The 22949-nt window shown below is 36.2% G+C and overlaps 1 protein-coding gene across 5 annotated transcripts; it reads right to left on the bottom strand.

Annotated features, from left to right (window-relative positions):
- Positions 1-4094: 4094 nt before the first annotated feature.
- Positions 4095-15883, bottom strand: STX11 (syntaxin 11). Of its 5 annotated transcripts, none has more exons than XM_039346840.1 (4): positions 15788-15883; positions 8495-8624; positions 7282-7360; positions 4095-6488 (listed from the first exon to the last, which is right to left on the bottom strand). In XM_039346840.1, exon 4 carries the CDS (start codon positions 6479-6481, stop codon positions 5615-5617), a length of 867 nt encoding a protein of 288 aa, XP_039202774.1. In that variant the 5' UTR covers positions 6482-6488; positions 7282-7360; positions 8495-8624; positions 15788-15883; the 3' UTR covers positions 4095-5614. The 5 variants fall into 5 exon arrangements, with proteins under 5 accessions (XP_039202774.1, XP_039202775.1, XP_039202772.1 ...); XM_039346841.1 differs by having other exon boundaries at positions 7282-7339; XM_039346838.1 differs by having other exon boundaries at positions 7282-8624.
- Positions 15884-22949: the final 7066 nt, after the last annotated feature.

Below are 22949 nucleotides of genomic sequence, written 5' to 3'. Positions count from 1 at the left end.
TCCCTTCCCCCAATTATGTAATATAACTTGTGACTTGGCAGTTAGGAAATGGCTCTAAAAACCTCAAAGAGCTTTTTATATCAACAGATGGTTTTATGCTACTGTGTATGGTAATGTGGCACTTCAACATTAAATTTACCTCAGTTTTAACACTTTTTAGTTGAAGTGACAGAGTCCAAGTCAATCATGATAGATAGAGCATGAATGCTTATTATATGCATTTTTTAAAAAAAATGACAAAAGCAAGTGAGAAGAATTTAATTACAAAAATCTATAGACACAATCCTGAAAGGCCACTTCCTGAAGTTCATCTTGCAATGCAAAAAGCAGGCAGGAAGAAATATTCCCATAGGGAATTTTCTACGCAAAGAGAGAGATTAAGCTCTCTACCATCAAGCCCCCTCCCCCTCCAATTTCCTGTGGCTGATTATTGAAATTAAAAAATGCATACACGTTGCATTTTTGCAGTTAATCACATTTTAAAAATGAGAATGTTAACACTTCATTTGATTGCGTAGCAATAGGCTCTGTTAAATAACAGTTTAGAAATCTTAATGATTTCACATTTCTACTGGACTAGAGTTTTTCAAACTTGACAAATTTAAGATGTGTGGACTTCAAGGTCCAGCATTCCCCAGCCAGTTTGCGTGCTGGGGGATGCTGGGAGTTGAAGTCCATACATCATAAAGTTGCCAAGATTGAGAAACACTGCATTAGACAGTGAGGCTGATTAAATGGGGGTCATCATTCATTATCTCCCATCTTAACCTCCTTCACAGATTGTTATCAGTAGGAAGTGGGAGGGAATCATGTCTACTATGAGTTCTTAAAGGAGAGATAGATTAGGCAAACTTTTTTTTTTAAATCTGCTAAAAGCAACATAGCCACATGAGCAATATGCTGGGAACTACATCACATGCTTTCTGCAGAAATTAGAGCCAAAGATGATGGGGGCCACTTATTTACTTTTTTCCTAACCTCGTCATTTGATCTTTGATCCCTTTTTTCCTCTCTTTTTTCCTTCTACATTCAACAGGTTATCAGATAACTTTTCTAACATAATCAGTTGACAGAACTTTGGAAATGATGTTGGTCCACATGAAATTAAATCAGTTAAATCAATCAATCAATTCAGTTTATTGCTGTCGTAGACCAGTACAGATGATAAACAAAATAAAGTTTAAGACAAAATTAAAATACATTTGCAAAACCAGCTAACTAACATCTATGTGATCCAGGATGTTGACTGTATTAAAGTATAATGTAAATACTAAAATTATGAAATGAAGTCAAAGGCTGAATGTGGCTATAGGGCCCCATGTTTTTCAGCTCTAAGAGACAAGAACAATGGCATACAAATGTAACATATAATAAAGTACAATATATGAATCCATTAGTCATGATTTTATTCCAACTGGGAATTATTTCAATAAGAATGTGACAAAAAAGAAGAAACAGACTCGGGCAATCGCACAAGTCATTTCAAATCATTTCCCAATTGCTAAAAGTTTCTTAAAGTGCATATCCTTTTTGTTGTGAGACTCTGTGGTCTGCATTTTATAGGTTGACTTAGTGAAGGTTAATAGAGCTATGGTAATTTTCTGTTACAGTAATCCATTTGGGAATGACACAGATTGATATGTTTGACAGATAAATTAGATCTAGTGCTTCTTTAGGGAAATGACACAACTGTGTGTGGCCTTCGGGTCCTATGGATAGAGTCCAGGAAAGACAAATTAGTGTTTATTATGTCATTTTTTACTAAGGTGATACAAAACCATTGCATTTCAGAGAAAGTTACCAAGCAGATTTGTGCAAAATCAGCTAAGAATGCTAAGAATAGAGACACAACTTTTTATATAAGGAAATAAATGACAGCATAGACAAGAACAGTAGAATTGGGGGGGGGGGGCAATCAAAAAGTCAAGATGGCAGTGTGATCAAAGCAACACTTCTTTGTATATTTGTGTAACATCCACGTGTCTACAAAATAAGCAGAGGTTTTGATTGTGCTGCTATGACCACTACCGACTTTTTACAGTACCATTGGATGAAAAACACACTGACCTATGTACAAATGCTGATTGGATTGATGCATAATACTAAACACCATATACTTATTTCTAATTATTACTTCTTTCTCTAATAAAACATTATTATAATGATTTTTGACTTACCACAGTGTGAATCCTTCTTTGAAAATGACAGTGGTTGTGTTTGGATAACATGTAAGCCAGTCTAGCTTCACATATTGCTCCTGCAAACCAATTGTGGTAACTGCTAGACAAATGATGTATGGGCTCTAAGCATGATTAAAGAGCTGTAAACTGTTGTGGAGATGAAACTGGTTCCATCACTTTGAGCTTCCAAAAGCCCCAAGACTTGGTTATGAAAGCCAACCTAGGGAATCCAGAGGACTGGAGAGCTAGTGAGATGGCTTCATTATTATTATTGCTGTTGTTTTTAACTTCCCTTTGCCCACTATTTCTGGTCTTAGCTTTCTTTTTATATTTTAATGTTTTTGATGATGATGATAATAATAATAATAATAGTTTTAGGTATTTATTGTTTTAGCTTTGTTATTTGCTGGCCAGAGTCACGTGTTTTGTGAGATGAATGGCTATATAAATTGGATGGATAAATAGTCACCTTGTAGGGGGAGATGGGCAGCATAATAATAATAATAAATAAATAGCCCTGCCACAATCTACAGAGCCTAAGCATTCCATGTAAGCACATGATGCCCAGATTCATTCATTCTATTTATGGCATATTCACATCTGATACAATTGCACATCTCCATATACCTTTAGCGAAGTATGCAAACTGAACCCTGTTTTTTATTTACACCTCTCTTCCCTTGATTAGAGGAAAGTACTTGTTTGGTCAGAGGGGCAAGGCAGAAGTACAACTCTTGTCATTCACTTAGTTGAAACAATTTACTTTGCTTTTACTTTTATGTAGTTCTAATATGTGAAATGGGCTGGGACGTGATTTTGTACTTGCAAGCCAAAATGAAGCAATAATATACATATGTTTTATTACTGCATGCACTGAATTTCAGACACAGTGCAGAACACACATTCAGACAAAGACCTGGTTCATGTACCAAACTGGCTCACAATATGGTTTGTTTGTAACTTAATCTCTAACTCAAACTCAGCCACTTGTGCTTTATTCTGAGTAAAACATCTTAGTCATTGCATAAATTCATTTAGATTCTCAGTGTGAATACATACATTACACTGATTAATGGCTTAATCATGCTCTACTGAAGGAATCACAAATGGTTCGGTTGACACAATGCGCAAAGCCAAAACCAAACAGTTTAAAAAATTATGTTAATAAAGATCCTGTGCTCTACAATGTGGACAGCTAATAGACCTCTGGAGGATTTACATAGATCAGCAAGAATTTCTGACTCATTACTTAATCAGCAGTTATGTAGCTCCCCATAATCTTTCCATTTAAATTGTGTATTATTGCTGAAATAAATAAAAGGTGGAGGCAGACAGAAGTAATTATGCATGTGCGAAAGGAGAAATGTGCATTTCCTTCACGTCATTATTTGTTGGTTACTGGATTTTAGGGTTCCAGTTAAAAAAACAAATCGGATCCACAGATGCCTACCCCAGTATTCTTCTAGAGCAGAGGTCCCCAATCTTTTGGGCACCAGGGACCAGTTGCGTGGAGAAAGGTTTTTCCACGGACTAGAGAGTGTGTGGTTTTGTGTGCTGCCTGCATCCCACAGATGGGGCTTTGCTTGTTTGTGCAGATTGGTTGCTGGAATGCCACAGACCAGGGATTGGGGACCCCTGTTCTAGAGGATTCATAGAATATTGATAACCCAAAGATATGTAGTTTAGGATGACAGTAATGATCATAATGACAACAAGAAATGTTTGCTCTGAATCTGATGTTCTCATATGTAAGAAAGAGGAAGACTCTTATTTGTAATGTTTTGTTCATCTGTTTAACAAAAAAGCATAAATTTCAGTAGCAGAACTCTTCGAAAAATTCTTTGTTTAAAAATGGTGATTATTCACTTAGAAAAGAAGATGCAAATATATAAATGAAAAAAGTATCAATTTTTGGAAAAATATTTTAATTAGTGATTTAATTATTATAAACTTACAAAATACTGCAACTAAGTTTACATCACTTATTTACATTTGTCTGAAGAAACATTGTACACCGAAAGCCTGAATTTCACACCCAAGTCTCAGAGTTATGAACGGAATCCTATTATTCTTTTTTAAATGAAGGAGGTTCTTGGTTTTAGCTTTTTCTGTTCTGACCATCCTCAAAAACAGACAGATATACTAGCGTGACTAAAACAAATCTTAAGCATGGAAGATCAATTGCTTTGGATATTTTTTCTGGACTTAATAAGTTAATGTAGTTTTTCTAATCTCCCCTAGAGACCCTAGCCAATATACAAATGAAAGCATCCCTTTTGCTCCTTCAGACACAGTCTGCTAAAATTCAAACAAAGGCTAAAGAATCAGTCAAATTCCATCTGCTATAGGGATCTGCTGAGGCCACAAAAGGGATGCTAACAGGTTGCAGGCAGTCCCTTGTGCACGCTTGCACAAGATATAGCCAAACAAGTTCACAATATCTGATTTCTGATCCCCTCTACTTGTCATTCCTGTAAGACTTCTAGGCTGCTATTAGCTCCAGAGTTAATAGCTTCAATCTAACTTTGACATATTGTATAAATGAGACCTCATTTTCATATTTTGGGGTTGTTGGCCTATCACTTGGATTCTATTATCAACAATTTTTTCCCTGACAATCTGGGGCAGAAAGCAAGGACTATCTTCATATAATAATCAGAATAAATATTTTTCTCATTTAATTTTATAACAATGCATTTTAGAAATGTATACTATTTTATCAAAACTCTAAAATCAGCTATGACTACTAGATGTCTAAACTGCATTATCCATGTAATACAGTTTATATATAATTTATAATTAGGGTTCATAATTTCTTCCATATTTATTTTCTCCAAGAAAAAAAAAACCTGGCAATTGCAATTGCTCCCTTAAAAATCCATAGGATGTATTTATTTGGGAATAATTTATTACCCACCTCATCAACATTTTCCAAGGTTTTATATACGTTCTGGTATGCCTTTCATTTTGGTAGTTATATGGGGGTCATTAATCTGGTTTCTTATTACATGAGTTGAAATATATGAATGGCCAGGAATCTGTGGCTCTTTGGATGTTTCCATACTCCATGTCTATCCAGCAGCTTAGCTAATTATCAGATATGATGTAGTTCAGGAGTATCAAACTGCCAGCCCGTGGGCCGGTTTCATCATACTGAAGCCGCGTCCACCCCATTGCCGGCAATGGCAAAACCAGCCTGATATGTTGTGCGATGTCACGAGGTTGACATCCCTGATGTAGTCCAACAACATCTACGGAGTCACAGGTTCCCAACTTCGGTATGTATCATACTGCTAGTATCCTTTGGTTCTCATACACATATCTAATGAGAAACACACACCTATCTAATTAATAATAAATATGATAACCATAAAGAGATGAGCACAAATTATAAGTGTTCCCATAACACTGATCAAGTGGCTTCAAGAGGGCAGCTAGCCTTTAAGGCATGATAAACAGCAGCAAAGGATTGTTCGGCAAGGATGTTTTCTCCGGTATTCAAGTGCTTTTCTCACTTCCTCTTTAGCTTCCCCAACATATTCTTGGACATTCTGCATGTTGAACGCAATGACATCAAAGGTGTCAGCCTGCTCTTCCACCAGCAATGCTACCTGTAGGAAAAGTTCATGGACCTCTCTGATTCGCGATTCAAGCTTCATCAGCTCTTTGTGCCGTGTTTCTATCTCATTCAAGGCAGAGCGAGCTCCTTTGGTGTCGGACAGCAGGTTCTCAGAGAATACATCCCATCGGCCTTGCTCAATTATGTCCTCTATCTGGTTCCCAGATACATCTTTGCCCATGATTTCCAGCTGCCGCTGAATCCTAATTTTGCAATTGTCTCGCTCTTTCATTTCAGTTTCATTGTAATTAAACATGGCTTCCTGAAAAGCGTGCATGAGGTCGACATAGTGGTCCTTGCATACACGGGTTACAATTGCATTTTCACCATATTTTGTTTCCGCATCTTCACTCAGATCTCTCAGAACCTGAAGTTTTCTGTGGATCTCTTCTCCACGGGCCTTAATGTTCTTTGCTATGGTGTTTGTATCTCGCTTTATGCTGCTGAAACGACGCATTGATGTCAGGAAGCGACTGTTTTGTTTGCGCAAGCGTTTCACATCTTCCTTCAGGCAGTGAATGCTTGTTCGAATCTCTTGAATGTTTTTGTAAAGATTTGCTATGGCATGATCAGTTTCAAAAAGAAGCATTTCATGAGGTCTTTGGAAGTCATCCTCATCATCTCCAATGCGTTGGCTGTACAGCCTAGATAATTCATAAAACTCCAAGAGTCTGTCTCTCATTTTTGTCCTAGGAAGAAAAAGCAAATAAGTCAGATAGCAGAGATGAAGACAGATTTCTTTTAATTACCATATATGAAATGAAGTTTGATATATATTTCCATATTAATCAGAAAGACACTATCAGAAAGACACTGTCTGATTAATTACTGAATTTCATGAATCCGTTTGTCCTACTGATAAATTAGAATATTTATAGATCTCTGTTGTAGAATTAAGAAATATTTAAATCAATCTTTCCCATTCTAAGGCCCTCCAAGTATGAATTATACTCTAGGTATTCTTATTGAGCAACTATTCACTGGTATATGTAGAGGATACTAGGCTGAGAAGTATTGTAAATCACAGAAATGTATACTGCTCTTCAAATAGAAAACAAAACTAATGTGTATCAAAACCAAGAGGTTTTCTGTACATTAATTCTGTATAAAAGCAGAAATTCCCACATGACTGTAGTTTAAAGCAAAAACCTGGGGAAAATCTTATTGATATTGGAGTTATTTTAAGATTTCTCCAGGAGGTATTTTTTGTTTTTATGCACTTTCACCTGTAACTACTTCAAAAGAGCTGGTCTCATAAACTTGTCTACTTATTGTTTTATGTCCAGTTTTGAAAAGTCAGTTAAATATTTAAGATATTACTGGTTACTTATCATCCAAGGTCTTCCACTACATCATTTACCCATTTAACTTTTATTCATCTGAAGATTTCAGGATGATTACAGTTCTGAAAAATAGGCTGGGGTGAGTGAATAGTGAATGGATCAGTTTAAAAGCCGGACTGGGCTTCAGGTTTGGTCTTACCTTAGCACTACATTCAGTCCACTACAGTAGACTGCTTCATTTGGACACCAAGTGGCAGCTGGAAAATAAATACTTCCATCTGGTCAGAGTTTGAGTTTATAAGGATAATAGCTACAGCTCAAATCTCTTAGACATGAACCCATAATCCAGAATTAATTAAGAGGCCACTTCATTAACATAAAATATGCTAATGATTTACTGAAGAGATCCCCAAACTTTTCAGCTCACTGACCCCTTCATGAAATTTCAAATTGTTCATTGACCCCCATACTACTTTAAGTAATAATACTATCAGTAATAATGACTTTGAATAGTCACATTGACCATTGGAAGTCAATATTGATCACTTTGGGGACCCCTACTTTACTGGGATAGTTATGTTGGTCAATCAAACATCATAAGAGCCGTGGTGGCGCAGTGGTTAGATTGTAGTATTGCCGGCTGACTCTGTTCACTGCCAGGAATTTGATCCTTACCGGCTCAAGGTTGACTCAGCCTTCTATTCTTCTAAGGTTAGTAAAATGAGGCCCCAAAATGTTGGGGCAATATGCTGATTCTGTAAATTGCTCAGCTTTTATTTAGTAACATTATATACTAATTTTTATTTACTTTTTTAAACATTAAAGTGCTTGATAACTAGAAAGCAGATGCAGCACCATAAATTAATCGTGTCTACAGACACATTAAACATTGTGATAGTTAACACATTCACAATTTTACAATAACATTTCATTAATTAGACTATTTCAAATTTACTTTATTTAGTAAAATGACTATTTTAAAAATGTGTATCCAACATCTGGCTTCTCAGTAAACATCCTTTTTTAGCCCACCAAATATCCACTGCTGATGTTTCATAAGAAAATGCATTTAAAGTAAAATCTTGTAATAAACAACAGCAGAGTTGTACTAGATTCATGTACATAGAGTACAAGAGGATCTAGGTATCCACAAATAAACACTAAGGTTACACCAAGTTGAGAGTGATGCTTCCATCTTTCCAGTCAAACTGCATTCCTTACTCTTACCACATTTTTCATGCTACCTCTACATTTAACATGTTACTCAAGAAACCTCTGTCCTTCCACTCAGTATTCACAGCACAATATGTTTCTTTTTTTGAAACAAAAATCAAGACGTGCACTACTCTGAAAATAATCATTGTTGCAGTAACAAGGAGGAAATTTGCCACTGCAAGGCATTGCAAATATACCTGCACTGGTGAGATTTCACCTCAACTATTAAATACAGTTCTGAAGACCACCATTTAAGAAGGATTCGGACAAACTGGAACTACTTCACAGAAGGGCAACCAGGATGATTCAGGAACTAGTAATTAAATCCTGTGAAAAGAGAATGAAAGTATTTGCAATGTTTAGCACTAAAGCTGAGGAGGATATGATAGTACTTTTTAAAAACCTGAAGGTATGCCATATTGTATGAGGCCAAGCCATGTTCCCAAGCATTCCAGATCATAAGTCGGAAAAATCAAATTTAAATTATAGGAAGTAGATGCCAGCAGATTATTAGCAAAGCTTCCCTAATGTAAGAGCAACTTAAAGGTGGACCCAGAGAAACTCCTTTGGTTCTTCCATTGGATGAGTTCAAAAGGAGGTTAGATAACTATTTGCCAGGAATGCTATTTGGAATCCAGCATTAATTTCAAGATTCTCAACAAGACTCAACGGTCTAATGCAGTGATACTCAACCTTGGCAACTATAAAATGTATATGGACTGATTCTCAGGATTCCATACATATTAAAGTTGCTAAGGTTGAGAAATGCTGGTCTAAACAACTCCCCTTCTAGCACTATAGGTCTATCATTGTGTAGATAGTTTCTCTTTACAACTGTGAAGTAAAGGATTTTCTAGTAAGATTCACCCTCAGCCTTTGAGTCCATCCCATTTCAAAATATGAGCCAGTATGTAAATTAAATTCACTTATAGTTAAAATTAAATATATTTCCAATGCTTAGTTTCCTGTCAAGTTAATCATATGCCTTTTTCCTCACCATACAAATGGCAGTTTGATAAGGACTTTGAGAGGTCTGTGGGAGCTACATAGATATATGTGGTTTAGAAGAAAAACAAAAGGAAAGCTTCTAACCGTGTTATATGAGACGGTACAATCCATAATACATCACACATCTGACTAAATCCTAAATTCATAGGTAAACCACTGGCAACCTGACTCATTAGCTAAAGGAAATATTGCTAATCACATCTTCATGCAGGAACAACCCACAGTGCACATTTTGAAAGTCGTGAGGATTATGTTGCACTAACATTACAGCCACAAAATATTTGAAAATTTTTGGGCTCTCTGTGAATTGTTTCAATGAGATAGGCTTCAAATGCACATGATACACTTATAGTTTGCATTGGCCATCCAAAATTCAAAATCCAGGAACAATACAAAATTAGAATATTTACAATTCTTAGAATTTAGAACATATACAATTATATTTCTGTTTTTGAAAAGTGAATGCCTACCATCTGGATCTCTAGAAAGTCTAATAACGTAAGGAAAAAAAACATTTTTGTAGAAATATAGAAGAGGCACAGCTTATACGATAAATAAAAGGAAAATCAAGTAAGAATAGAATTGATTAAAGCAGAAACGAGGAGGAAACCCTGATTTCTCTCCTTCTAATTGACCTTTCACTAATCTCATCCCATCCCTTTCCACTGGATTTTAGCTTGTATTCTGTAAGATTTGGCATTGATTTAAATTGGAATTCCCCAAAGTGGTCAATATCAGCAACTCTGGAGTTGATAAATGGCTGGAAGTGTCGAGGGGAATCAGTAAATGTGTGGTAATTAATAGGAACAAACTGAATCTAGAAGAGCCTGGTGACTACTGAAAGACACCAATCTCCATCCATATGTCAGTACCATTATTGATGTTCATCAGATGCATCCCATCTATTTATGATATTAGCAGCTTCAGTAAAAAAAGTTATTTTAAATTTGATAACTTTCATATTTTAAATTATTACCTATGTTTATGAAGTCATTATTGTTTTTCAAAGAGTTATTAAAGTAGTATTTATTAAATTATTTTCATATACATTTTTCATAATCATCACATCCCCTATAATAAATGTTTGGGGGTTGATGAGTAATTCAGAAAGAGGTTCATGAGTTTGGGGATTCCTGATTTAAATGGTTAATAATTTAGCCCACATTCTGCTTCAGAAATCTCTCCCATTGGAAATTGAATTTGCTGGTATCGTCTAGCGTTTCATTCTCAGTATGAAATTCTCAGTATGAAATTTTAAGATAATCATACATGAATTTCCTCTGCAGCTGCTTTTCTGCTCACAGCTAGGCAGTTCTGTTTTTCATCACTAAAGCCCCAAACTAACCAAACTGCTACTGTGTATAACTTTGTCTAGTGATGCTGTAACAGCACAGCTCTTTGGGCGGGCTCTTATAGAACTCATTGTCACATCCTTCTAATTTTAAAGACATCACACTAACCGCTCTCAGAGAATGTATCCTTGTGATAGTGTCTTTATCTTGTTCCCAGCCCACTGCAGAGGCAACTCGCATTGGTCTATAGCTGTAGTTTCTCAGAAGCATTTGTTCTTCTTGACAGTCAAACAATGACATTTTGTGAGGGCTGGGATCACATGCCAAATTGGTCACTTTAAGCTGGCCCCCTCCTCTCTGATGGTTTAGTATTGTTCTACATGGCTTTTTTGTGTTGGACCTCAGGTGAGATTGGATATCTGCTTCCAGAGAAGCCATTGGCCTACATATACACCTGAACAGGACCTTCCAAAAACACTTATCAAGTCTTACTCAGGCTCCCGTTTTTAAAGAAATAGAATTAGTGCTTACTTGATCTATCACTAGCTCTTAGATTTAGGAGGACAACAAGACTACTGTGGTTAGAGGGGACTCACAACAATTAGGCAAATGCTGACTTAGATTTCAATTAAATACACTAAATGTAAGTGTTCCTTCGGGGCCACCTTAGAATTAACCAATCATTTTTTAAGTCTCCAAGGGTTTCTTCAGACAGTCACTATTGATCTGCAGTTAACTGCATGCATCTGAGCTTTATTGGAAAAGGGTATTTACATATTTCTCCTGTTCATTGTTTTTTATCTGAAAATCCCAATTTCCTTCTAATTTGAATCACACATTTTATTTAATGAGGCAGTCAACAGTCCTGAGGGGGGGAAGCTGAGTGGGGTGGATGACTTTAACTGAGGGATTGATTAATAGAAAAACATTTAATTCCTTCTTTCAAGCCTCATGTCAACAGTCTTCCTGCTAGGGACATTTAAAAATAAGGCATCATCTGGCAGAGAACATAAAACCTAGGTTTTATTTTTTGTAAGCTGAGATGATTACACCTCCATCATACATATGAGCATGACTAAGAAACAGTAAGACGCTAGCTTGTTTCAATAAGAGAGAAATTCAGATAAATGGCTCTGTTGCCTAAAATAATTAACCCAGGAGCACACAACTTTTTTAAAGCAAAAGATATGAGAGGATTGGAGGCTATGTATATGCCAAAAGATAGCAAAAACTAGGACACAGATTGCATCTAAAGTAAATTAAATGAAATGATTACTAGACTTGTCAAATAATTTAGCTATCCAGGTGAAGGTGTGGAAAACACGTTAACTGCTTAACTGTATTTATATTTTGTATCTAATGCCAAATATCACCATTTATCCCTTTCAATATTTTTTAAACTCATAGATTACCAGGGTAATACAAGTCATAAGATACAATGTGTAATTTTCCATGTTAATCTCTTAATTGTCTTGTAACAGCTAAGAAGCAAAATATGCGCTGATGTAATATGACTAAGCACAGAGAGTATTGTATATTCTGAAGTTAGAGTATCTGTATTATCTAGTCACTTGATCACCCTTGTAAGGCATGTACTATTAAGTGACACAAAGCCTCATGATTTTCATGCTCATAAGTGCTAGATGTATTACATAATAAAATTGATTACACAAATATTAACATGACATATCCAATTACTGAGCACAAATTCTCAGCATATCCCAGATTCTTTATTTTTATTCTATACATTTTCTATGAGGTGTATCTATGCATATTCATGCCCAGGCATATAAAATGCTGAAATGCAAATGTTACAATTTATAACAAACAAAAAATGTGTGCAGAATTTAAAATAGCGTTCCAAATAACAAAACAATTGATTGCTAGTTCTGACCTAGTGTTTTTTTCCATACATTCTGAGACCTTTCCTAGAAATCTTAAAACTAGATAGGAATTGGAAGAAAGTTCCAAAATCATAAAGTATATTGCTTTTAAAATATGAACATTTTAAAAATTAAAATAAATTAAAATCCTAATAAATTAAACATATTAATTACTACACTAAAAATTAAATAACTTTGTTATTGCTCATGAAGAAAATATGGTCATTGCTTCTTGTTATTATATGGTCATTGTTTCTTAAATTACTATCAGCAGCATCCTATTCTTCCATACTCAGAAATAAGAGTCACTTGAGTTCATTGAAGCATAATCTCTAGCAAATTAGTAGTTATATAAAATTAAAATTAGTAGCTGTAATCTGAGACCTATCATGTAAGAATAATTAGTAAACACTCCCCCCCACACACACACACTGGGTTCCAGAAAAACTAAGTTGTATTCCTCTTCATATTTTTGTTGAATTTCAGTAAGAGTAACACTTGCTATTTTTTAATCATATTTGCCTTAACTTGTGGCCCAGACAGGTAACTGTAACATCTCTCCATCTTTGGCAAGGATGATCTTGAAGGGACTCCATCAAGTGGCAAACTGTGCAACTTTAATAGATGCTAGTTTACGGCAACTTCGGGATCGTTCACATTCTGCCCCAACTCTCCCTTCTGCAGACAGACTCCAACAAATGTCTGGGACATACAGTCTTTTACAATTCTTCCATGTTATAGTACTTAGACTATGTAGCATTCAACTAACATTTCGGTTCCCTCAACTTTCATTCCATATTTTACAACTGCTTCCTGATATACTAGAGCAAAGAGCTGAACCTTAAAAAGACATCCTCTTGAGTATGTGCAAACCTATATCTCATTTTAATCCAAGATCAAGTATAGTACCAATACAACCACTGGAATTTACTTCTGCTTTAGGATTACTAAAAACATTTATTTGAGAACGAACATTGTTTTGTTGCAGAAAATAACATGTCCTTAAGATAAAAACAAAATTATTATCTGTAACTCTGTCTGCCTGACTAGCTGTCCCTTTGCTATAAAGTGGTTTTTAAAAAGAGAAGTTAAAAATTATGCTGCCTTGAAGAATTTCATCAGCAAGGTAAAAATGTCAGCATGTCTGTGCCAGTCCAGATACCATACTTTTGTTTCCGAGCAATCATGTGGTATACTGTAATTATCCAGGCCTGAGAGGCTCTGGACCTAATGTTCTATCCTAACAGCAGAAGTCACAGATTTAAGCATCTAGCCTGAATTACCTCATACAATAAACACTGCTATTGGCATACTCTTTCATCTTTATTCACCTGTGCTTGCTGACCTTCTAAATTTACTTCCTTCTCTTTTTACATTTTCACATCACATTTTTTGAGCTGAGAGAACTCCTTTGGACCTCCTTATATTCCCTCACCTCCCACCCTATACTACTTCCCAATTCCACATATACCCCTTGTTGGTGGGCCATTATTTAAATTCAAGGTGGAGATATCTAGGACTATAGTATCCTGGCCTGGCATCTTTGAATGATACTTATGAGCTTTTCTTCATCTTTCAGAAAACTTTGAGCCTTGAATACTCTTATTGCTGGTTTGAAAAATACTGTGCTAAAAAAAGAAAAATGAAGTGCATGCAGAAAACAGAGTCAGAGACCTCTAAAATTCAAATAAGAACTGTAATGAGGTTAGAATCTAAACTTTAGACTGAAAGCAGATCTGTTTTAAAAGTGGAGTCCTTCACCTTCACAATAAACTGTTGAAGAAATCCATTTTAAAAAAACACACACAGGATTATACCATTGAAGATTTTAAATAATCATCTAAATCCAAATGACTTTGTTTACAAGATAAGCTAGTTTTCTCCAATCAGATACTCTCCAAATGGAATAAATATGTCTAGAAAAACAAACCAGAAACTTGCTAACTAGGGATTATGGGAGAATCAATCTGATACCCTTGGTGGGTACCCCTAAGCTATTTACCTCATGACAATAAAGGAACAATATTCATTTTGAATCAGTTTAGGAAAAGGCACAAATATTGTCCTAGAATAAAATTTTATGTCCAAAAGTTAATAATTTCATCATGTGTAAATGTGTGAATTAAGGAACACAACAATACCAATATGCACAGTTTAAATACATATCCAGGTTAAAACATTATAAGGAGTATAATGCAGATTATATTTATTTATATATTGTGTTATATATTTCCTTTAAAGTTACAAAATATTTTTAAACTATAGTAGGCATTCCTGTTAAGCATCAATAAGTACAAGGAGAAGCTTTGAAAGTAACCAGCTAAGAAAAATAAACTTAATCCTATTGAAAGCCTGAGTTTAAAATATTTATTGAAAAAATGTCCAGTGCAAGTTCTTATTTCATGGGTAATTTGTGAATATATCATCTCTTTCAGAATGAAGATTCTTATACAAATAACATTTTAAAAATAACCAAAAACTGAAAAGATTTTTTTCTTATAACAAACTTTCACAATAGAATTGCAGTGTTGTAGTAAAACCTATCAGCTTTAAAAATCATGGACAGGACATACCTAATATAGAAGTAAAATGGTCTACTGAAATTCTGTAGAATATAAGAAAGAGCCACTTCAGGTCCAATCTGTTCCCAAAGTAGGAAATCAGTTATGTAATCACTAGCATGATTAGTAGCCCCAGATAATCTTATTTTTTCATGAATTTTTATCAACCATTTAAAGCTCTCTAGATAGTAGCTATTAGCTGCATCCTGTAGCAAATACTACAGCTGAATTCTGTGTTGCCTTTAAAACTTCCTCTTGCTTGTTTCCAGTTTTCTCATGGTCAGCCTGGGTGATTTCTATTGCTCAACTCCCAACAAAAATCATACATATCTCTGCCCTCACTTCCATCTCAACCTCTTTGCTAAGCCCCAAAGCCACACACACACATTGCGGTTGTCATTTCTTCATAAGAGAGGTTTTCCAGCTTCTTGACAGATTATGGTAGCCCTTTCTTCTCCGGCTATAGGTGTGATAACTAAACTGTACTCAGATCCTATTTCTCCATCATTCTCCTGAGAAAGCAGAGTTCGGGGTGCTGATACCTCGGTATACTGAATTCCAAGGGAGAACAACCTTTGACTCAAAGCGTTATCAAACTAGCCAGTAGTTAGTACATAGATACAAAATAGCTTCCCAGCGAAGGGAATGATTGTCATGGTTTGGGACTATGCAATAAAGACTCCTTCAAGCAGAGGACAGCTCCCATAGCCCCCATCTGGGAAAACAGCCCCTCAAGAAATACTTACCGCCTGCGCCGGGAAGAGAGCAATCGAGTTCCCGCCGGGTCGCTGTCCAGCCAAAACTACACTGCCTCGTGGAAGACCTGTCAAGCTTTTCCATCCTGGGATTTTCCGCGCGGCGTGTCTTATCCCCGCCCCTGGCCCCGCCTGCGCGAAGCCCATTGGCTGCCTAAATTCCTTTTTTGAGTGAGTCAAGGATGAGCGATGCTCTGGTACGTCGGGGCTGATGAGTCTTCGTCTTGTGAAGGGCGAACGGGTGGGTGTCAACTGCCTGGAAAGACGGCGGCGGTGTCCGGATCGCTGCGGCACGGCAGATGCCGGGCTACCCACGTTGATGATCTGCAGAATTGTTGGCAGGTTCCCCTGAGGCGTCATCGCAGTAAAGACGTGACCTGAAATCTGGGTGTCAGCATCAGGGCAACTACACTACTTGTATTTATCTCTCCATCCACCCATCCATCCACCCACCCATCCACTCAGTTTCATTTTCAAAAAATTGGGCAAAAGTATTGCCGATTACAGGCAGACAATATAGGCTGTCCAAGTTATTTGGAAACAAAACTCTGAACATTTAAAGGGAAGGTGGGAGAAAGGAGCATTGTGCAATTTTATCAGAATAGGCATACAGGTAGTCCTCAATTTACGACCACAACTAAGCTCAAAAATTTCTATCGTTAAGTGAGACATTTGTTAAGTGAGTTTTGCCCCATTTTATGACTTTTCTTGTCATAGTTGTTAAATGAATCATTGCAGTTGAAAAGTTAGCTACCCGGTTGTTAAATGGACCTGGCTTCCCCATTGACTTTCCTTGTGAAAAGGTAGCAAAAAAGGATCATATGACCTTAGGACACAGCAGCAGTCATAAATATGAACCAGTTACCAAGCATCTGAATTTTGATCACATAATCATGGAGATGCTGCAAAGATGCTGTGAAAAATGGTCATAAGTCACTTTTTTCAGTGGTGTTGTAATTTTGAATGGTCGCTAAATGAACTGTTGTAAGTCAAGGACTACCTGTACATGTATTTCAACCCTTTGTCCTTGATGGAATAATAATTATTAATTTATTACTCACATTTATATAACCACCCATCACACACAAAAACGCTGTCCATTATCCAACCTTCTGAAAAAGTCATCATCACCATTATTGTTGAGAATCTAAAAAATTAGAACTGCATATACTACTTTCTCTTTTAATTTCCCATTTCTCCCTGTTGTTATACTCCCTATAATTGTTAATAATTTAACTGTACATCCCAAGATGAATATATGTGGTGGAATATGTTTTATTAATATATGGAAGTACTTATACTTGTTAATATGTACATACTTATTTTTCTTCCCTTTTTTGCCTCTTTTTTTTTGCATGTAAAGTAACATTTTATAAAACTTTATATAAATAGTGTGAACTGGAATCAGGTCATATAAATAGGTATAAGCACATTTTAAAGGCATTTAAAAAGCAATATTTTTCTTATTAATAGAAGGAACCACTAATACAAACAAAATATTTAAAAGTTCAGGGAACTGAAGACCAGAACTACTTCTTATGAAAATTTAATAGAGAACATTAATGTTTTTTTTTATTTGGCATGGGTAACTTCCCAGATATGGTTAATAAAAGACAAGATGGTATGCTCAAGACACATGAAAACCAGATGGAACTGAATCTATATTTTGACCACACCCTGCTGCCATTCCTATTACTTCCTATAATTTTGTAATACTAATTTTTAATCATCTTTTTTGCCAGTAACCATTTATAAACCATTTATACATAGAGAGAGTAATGTGCTTTCAGAGACATGTTTTCAGATGCTGCTTACTGCAAAATAATGTACAGTTACTCTATGTTTAGGTCCAGGAGTAATAAAGGTGAAAGAGAGTGTTGCATATATCATCTGTAAAATTCTTCAAAAGAAGTTGAATGAGGTAAGCTTAATTAAAGTTATTTTCTCCTCAAACTCCATAAGAAAACATAATATTTTCTAAAAAGCAGATGATGTCAGGGCCATAGGCAAGGTTAAATTTTGCTTTTCCTGTAATACACATCCTTATTTCCTAACATACTGTATATTGAGTAGTACCATAACAGGTCATGTAATGATCAAAAATTGATTGCCATATATTGTTTTTCTATCTTTGATAAGTGGAGTTACATTTTTCCACTGAATAATTATGTGTTGACCTTTTAAAATATTCCCCTCTGAGCTATGCATGTTTATATGCAACTGGGTGGCATAATTATTTGGTCAAGTTATTTCCCAATCAACTTACATTTCTATGTCCATTTATTTAAAGATCATCTATACCAGTAAAGTGTGAGATTTCCAAGTAAATATATCAAGACTTCTTGTACATGTGAGGAGATCAGTGTATAAGTTTTAGAATAATCATAAATTTGTTTTATTCTGTTAAAGGGGTTAGCTAAGGGATCTTTCCAGATGTCATTTTCTTATTCATATTTAAGAGTCTGTGGATTTTATTTTCACATCATAGTTAACATAAATATTGGCAGTTCTGGTAAATGCAGATTTCTTTCTTTCAGTGGTGGCGAAATTATTCATTTCCTGTAAATGTTATAATGAGTGGTGTGTACTATTCCTTTCACTTTGGCCTTGAATGGACTTCCCTTTTTCTGTGATTTTGCAGACTTTGAAAAAGCAGCACAAGGTACCCTTCACAGTTTGTAGGTTGAAAATCTGATCATGTTGGGTTTCCCCACTGCAAACCTTTATCCTTATACTGAGTTAACATAATCCTTCTTTGAAATGCCCAGATGGCATAAAAATTCTAACAAATACATTCTAGGCTTGCATCAGAGACTGAAGAAAACCCAGTTGTAATTTAGGAAAATTGGCTTTCCACTTGAAAAAAAAATACACAGAAAACATAGTTAGGAATATTAAAATAGGTATTAATAGACATTTTAGTAAGTATTTAAAAGACAAGTGCTATGTTAAAACAGGAAGTATGCAGAAATTAAAGATAAGACTATGAAAAAAATAAATAAGTGGCAGGGCAGTTCCTTCTGTGAAAGAAGGACATAAATACAAATGTGGCAAATGTCTGGGCAATATGGGCTTTCACAGGTAAGAGTAATCATGGTTTGCTGCTGTTTAAGGAATTAATATAGGATAAGTGAGTCTGCAAGCTCTGCCCTCAGAAAGTTTGATACTTGATTTGATCTTACAAAATTCATCATGCTAAGCCATGAATTCCATAATAACTGATTTGCTGTGTTCAATGTTCTAATCATAAACCAGGTTTTCAGACAACAGTGACTAGAGTGACATGCCATGCTAAACAAGTGCAAGCTTGTAGTGATTACAGATTTGGAGTGGAATGGCTTTCAGGTTGTTTCTTAGGAGAAACAAGTTTTAAGTCTTCAGGGGGAATAAAACAGACAGTGTGGAAGAGGAGACAGGATGATGGATGTCAGACTTACCCAAAGCAGGCACAAACTAGACTACAACTCCACAGAGACTTGGATGCACATAACAAGAAACTATATCTTAATTCCTATTCCGAACAGTAGCTAACACAGAAAATTGGCTGTCTCTGTTAACCAGGCAGGAAATGGTACTGACCTGTGCCTCAAAACCTGTGTGCTTCTCCTTTCTGTTGCAGAGAAGACTTATAGAAATAAATAAACAAGCATATAAATTAAATAAATAAAATTAAGAGAAGACTTATTCCTATGGGGGGAGGCTAAGGAAAAGAGCACATATGTGTCATCTGTTGAAGACATTTACAGTGTTACATTCTCTATATTTTTGATCTATTTGCAACAATTCCCTTCTGCTAGATCAGTGGTTCTCAACCTGTGGGTCGGGGTCGAACGACCATTTGGGGTCGAACGACCATTTCACGGGGGTCACCAAACAAGGCTGTCCGCCATTTTTTCCCCTTTTCTTTGGCCACGCCCCTGGCACCTGGTGATGTATAAGTGGTTGGGGAACTGTATTATGGGGTCGCAACATGGGGAACTGTATTATGGGGTCGCAGCATTAGAAACGTTGAGAACCATTGTGCTAGATCAGATTTTCCTGCCCCGATAATGGGTCCCTAAAAACCAGACTTATAAAGCACACAGTGTTTGTGGTCTGCTCAGAATACAGGGAAAAACCAAAATGAGACCAAATTCTTTAATTATAGGAGGGCAAGTATAATTAAATTGATTAAAAGGTTTGTTGACTGGAATATAAAGAGTAAGGGAATCAATTTCTTTAATTAGAAGACAACAAATGTTAAGGGAGGAAGAGTCATACATTACGTTAAAAGTATCTACACTTACTTAAAAATCCAAATGGAATTCAAATTCCAGTCAGCAGAATATCTTTGCCATGAAAATGTAACTGGTTTCAAGGCTGGCCTATTGTTAGGCAGAGTGAGACTGCCACTTCCGGCTCTAATACCTAAATATGTGCTGCAGGAGGAAGGAGCAAGAGCTCCATTAGTTTACTCTCCAATTCTTCCAGATGCACATTTCTATTAAAATACATCTCGGTGTGCCACATGGCCCACTTTCTACCCTCTCAGCCTGGGACATGATGGAGGGTGCTGGCAACATTTTATCTTTTGACGTGGCAAAATGTTTTGGAACTGTTTGAGGAGGAATCCTTTTGTCTTGGCCAGAGATTTTTGTAGAGATAATCCTCGACACATGACCCCAATTTAGCACATTTATGCTGCTAAGTGAAACATTTGTTAAGTGAATTTTGCTCCATTTTACGACCTTTCTTGCTACAGTTCTTAAGTTGGTAACACGGTTCTTAAGTGAATCTGGATTTCCCATTGACTTTGCCTGTCAGAAGATCACAAAAGCTGATCACATGACTCCGGGACACTGAAACAGTCATAAAAAGGAACCAGTTGCAAAGTATCCAAATTTTGATCACATGACCAAGGGGATGTTGCAATGGTTGTAACTGGGAATATAATCATAAGTCACTTTTTTCAGTGATGTAACTTTGAACTATCACTAAATGAACTGTTGTAAGTCGAAGACTACCTGTATCTATTCCTGTGCCCTTGTAATTAGCTCTATGGTAATACTGCTTTGGCCATATCACAATCATAATCTCCTGCTGCTATACTCATTAGCAGTACATTTTAAGACCTGGCGTGCGTTCCCAGTTGCCTGCACCTGGGGATGAGAATGTTCAACCACCAGCCACATTGATGAACAAAAGCCTAAGGCACTGTGGGTTTTGCTCATGCAGGTTTTGCTATGACAGGTATATAGTTCTGGCATTATGTAAGAGGCTAAATTTGAAAAGGCTTAAAATTATTTTCAAAAGCAATTCCAAACTTTTGTAATACAGAGGATCCTTGTTTAATGATCACTCAGTGACTGTTCAAAGATACAATGACACTAAACAAGTAGGAATTATGATCAGTCCTCAATGTTTTAGCTGCCATAGAGCCCTTGTGGTCATGTGATTGCAATCTGGAAGCTTGGCAGCCCACACTTCCAATCATCACAGCATTCCACAGTCATGTGCTCATGATTTGCAGCCTTTCCTGCTGACATATGTGAAGCAAAATCAATGGGGCAGCCAGCAGAAACCTCAAAGATGCAGTCACATAAGCTCCTCACTTAATGACCTCCATGATCTCAGTTAAAAACAGCAACTGGTACTACTGGAACTGCTGTCCCTACATGGCATGATTATGTAGTTTTTCAACTTGCAACCACATTGCTTAATGACAGTTTTCTGTCCAAATTAGTATTAAACAATGACGTGTCATGATCGGAAGGTGTTTCAAAAGAGTTCAGAAAAGTCACTTTGTATAGCTGAAAAATTCTGACTTCCATTAGGAGTGATGATGAGCTGATGCTAGGCAGAGCTAGCTGCTTCTGTTGAAAAGCAGGTGTCTGCCTTATTTTATGCCCACTTAGAACCCATAAGTACATGCCACACTGTGTAAGATCACCCTTCTGTCCAACAATGGAAACCACGTTGATTTTCGGAATTCCATTCTGTTCTCCACTGAAGGCCTTTTATTTTCTCTTTAAGTTGCTTTTGCCATTTTCACTCAACAGCAGGACTGACTTAGCATACATGAAAAATTATTCAAAATAAATGCTTTCAACATTCTGGGTGCACCCAACATCTTTCTTTGAATTGCTAGAAGCTGACAAAAAACTGCAGCTGCTAATAGTCATTAAACTTAATGAAGTTGTTAGAGCAGCCACACCTTATTTTAGACAGATGTGAAAGTATGAAAAAGAGGATGATTTAATAATTAGCAGGAGTGTTTTGTGTTTCTCAGAAACTCAGGAAGCTTTGGTTAACTCAGTGATGGCAACCTTTTCGGCGTGGTGTGTCAAAATTCGGCAAAAAATCGAGCATAACTCGCGTGGTGTGTCACTTCGACAAAAAAACACAATTTTGCGCAATTTATAGTTTAAACTACAAAAATGTATAATTGCAATATATAATTGTATTTAATAAACCACAAACAAATTATTTAACATACCTGCTTAGTAACTTCTTTGTTCATCAATCTGTCGATTTCGTATGTTGCCCTTGATATTATTGAACTTGTTTGGGGTGCCGTGAACTGAGATAAGTGAGGGGGAGGGCGACTTCTTTAACTAACCTGCATATTAGTGACTTTTTTGTTGCTGAATTTCATTGGCTAAATCTTCAATTGAAGGTTGGTATTTTGTACACTTCAGGCCCAAGCAAGCACTACTAACCTCATCTGTCAATCTGTTTCTTTTGTTGGTTTTGATATTATTTAATGCTGAGAATAAGGTCTCACAAAAGTACGTAGAAGGAAAAATTGTGAGTAAAGCTGTTGCTATATTTTTCAGGGTGCTAAAAGTGTCTGGTAGTCTGTTCCAGGCACTCCAAATTTCCTGTTTGTAGTGGCACTCATCTTGATTCTCCAAGCGGCCCCTTTCCAGATTCTCAAGCTTTGACCTCAAGTCGACAAACACCTGAGCCCAGATGCTGAAATTCTGCAAGCTGCATCTCCAAATCATCTATTTGCGTCCATTGGAAACCATTTAATTCCAAACTATTGTAGACTACTACATCAGGATACTTAATTATTCTCATGGTCTGTTCTAGGCTTCTAAATTGACTAAATCTATCAGTAAACTGGTCAAGTAACAAGTCTAAAACATGCTGGCACTTCATATGCAAGAGT

This window comes from Crotalus tigris, unplaced genomic scaffold, assembly GCF_016545835.1.
Source record: "Crotalus tigris isolate CLP2741 ecotype Arizona unplaced genomic scaffold, ASM1654583v1 scf7180000018030.5226217, whole genome shotgun sequence".
NCBI classification, from domain to species: Eukaryota; Metazoa; Chordata; class Lepidosauria; order Squamata; family Viperidae; genus Crotalus; species Crotalus tigris.
This window is presented reverse-complemented; position numbering and strand designations above follow the sequence as displayed.

Bases quoted from the DNA above. Each gene is read 5' to 3' on its own strand.
- STX11 (XM_039346838.1), bottom strand. From the start codon at position 6,481: ATGAGAGACAGACTCTTGGAGTTTTATGAATTATCTAGGCTGTACAGC.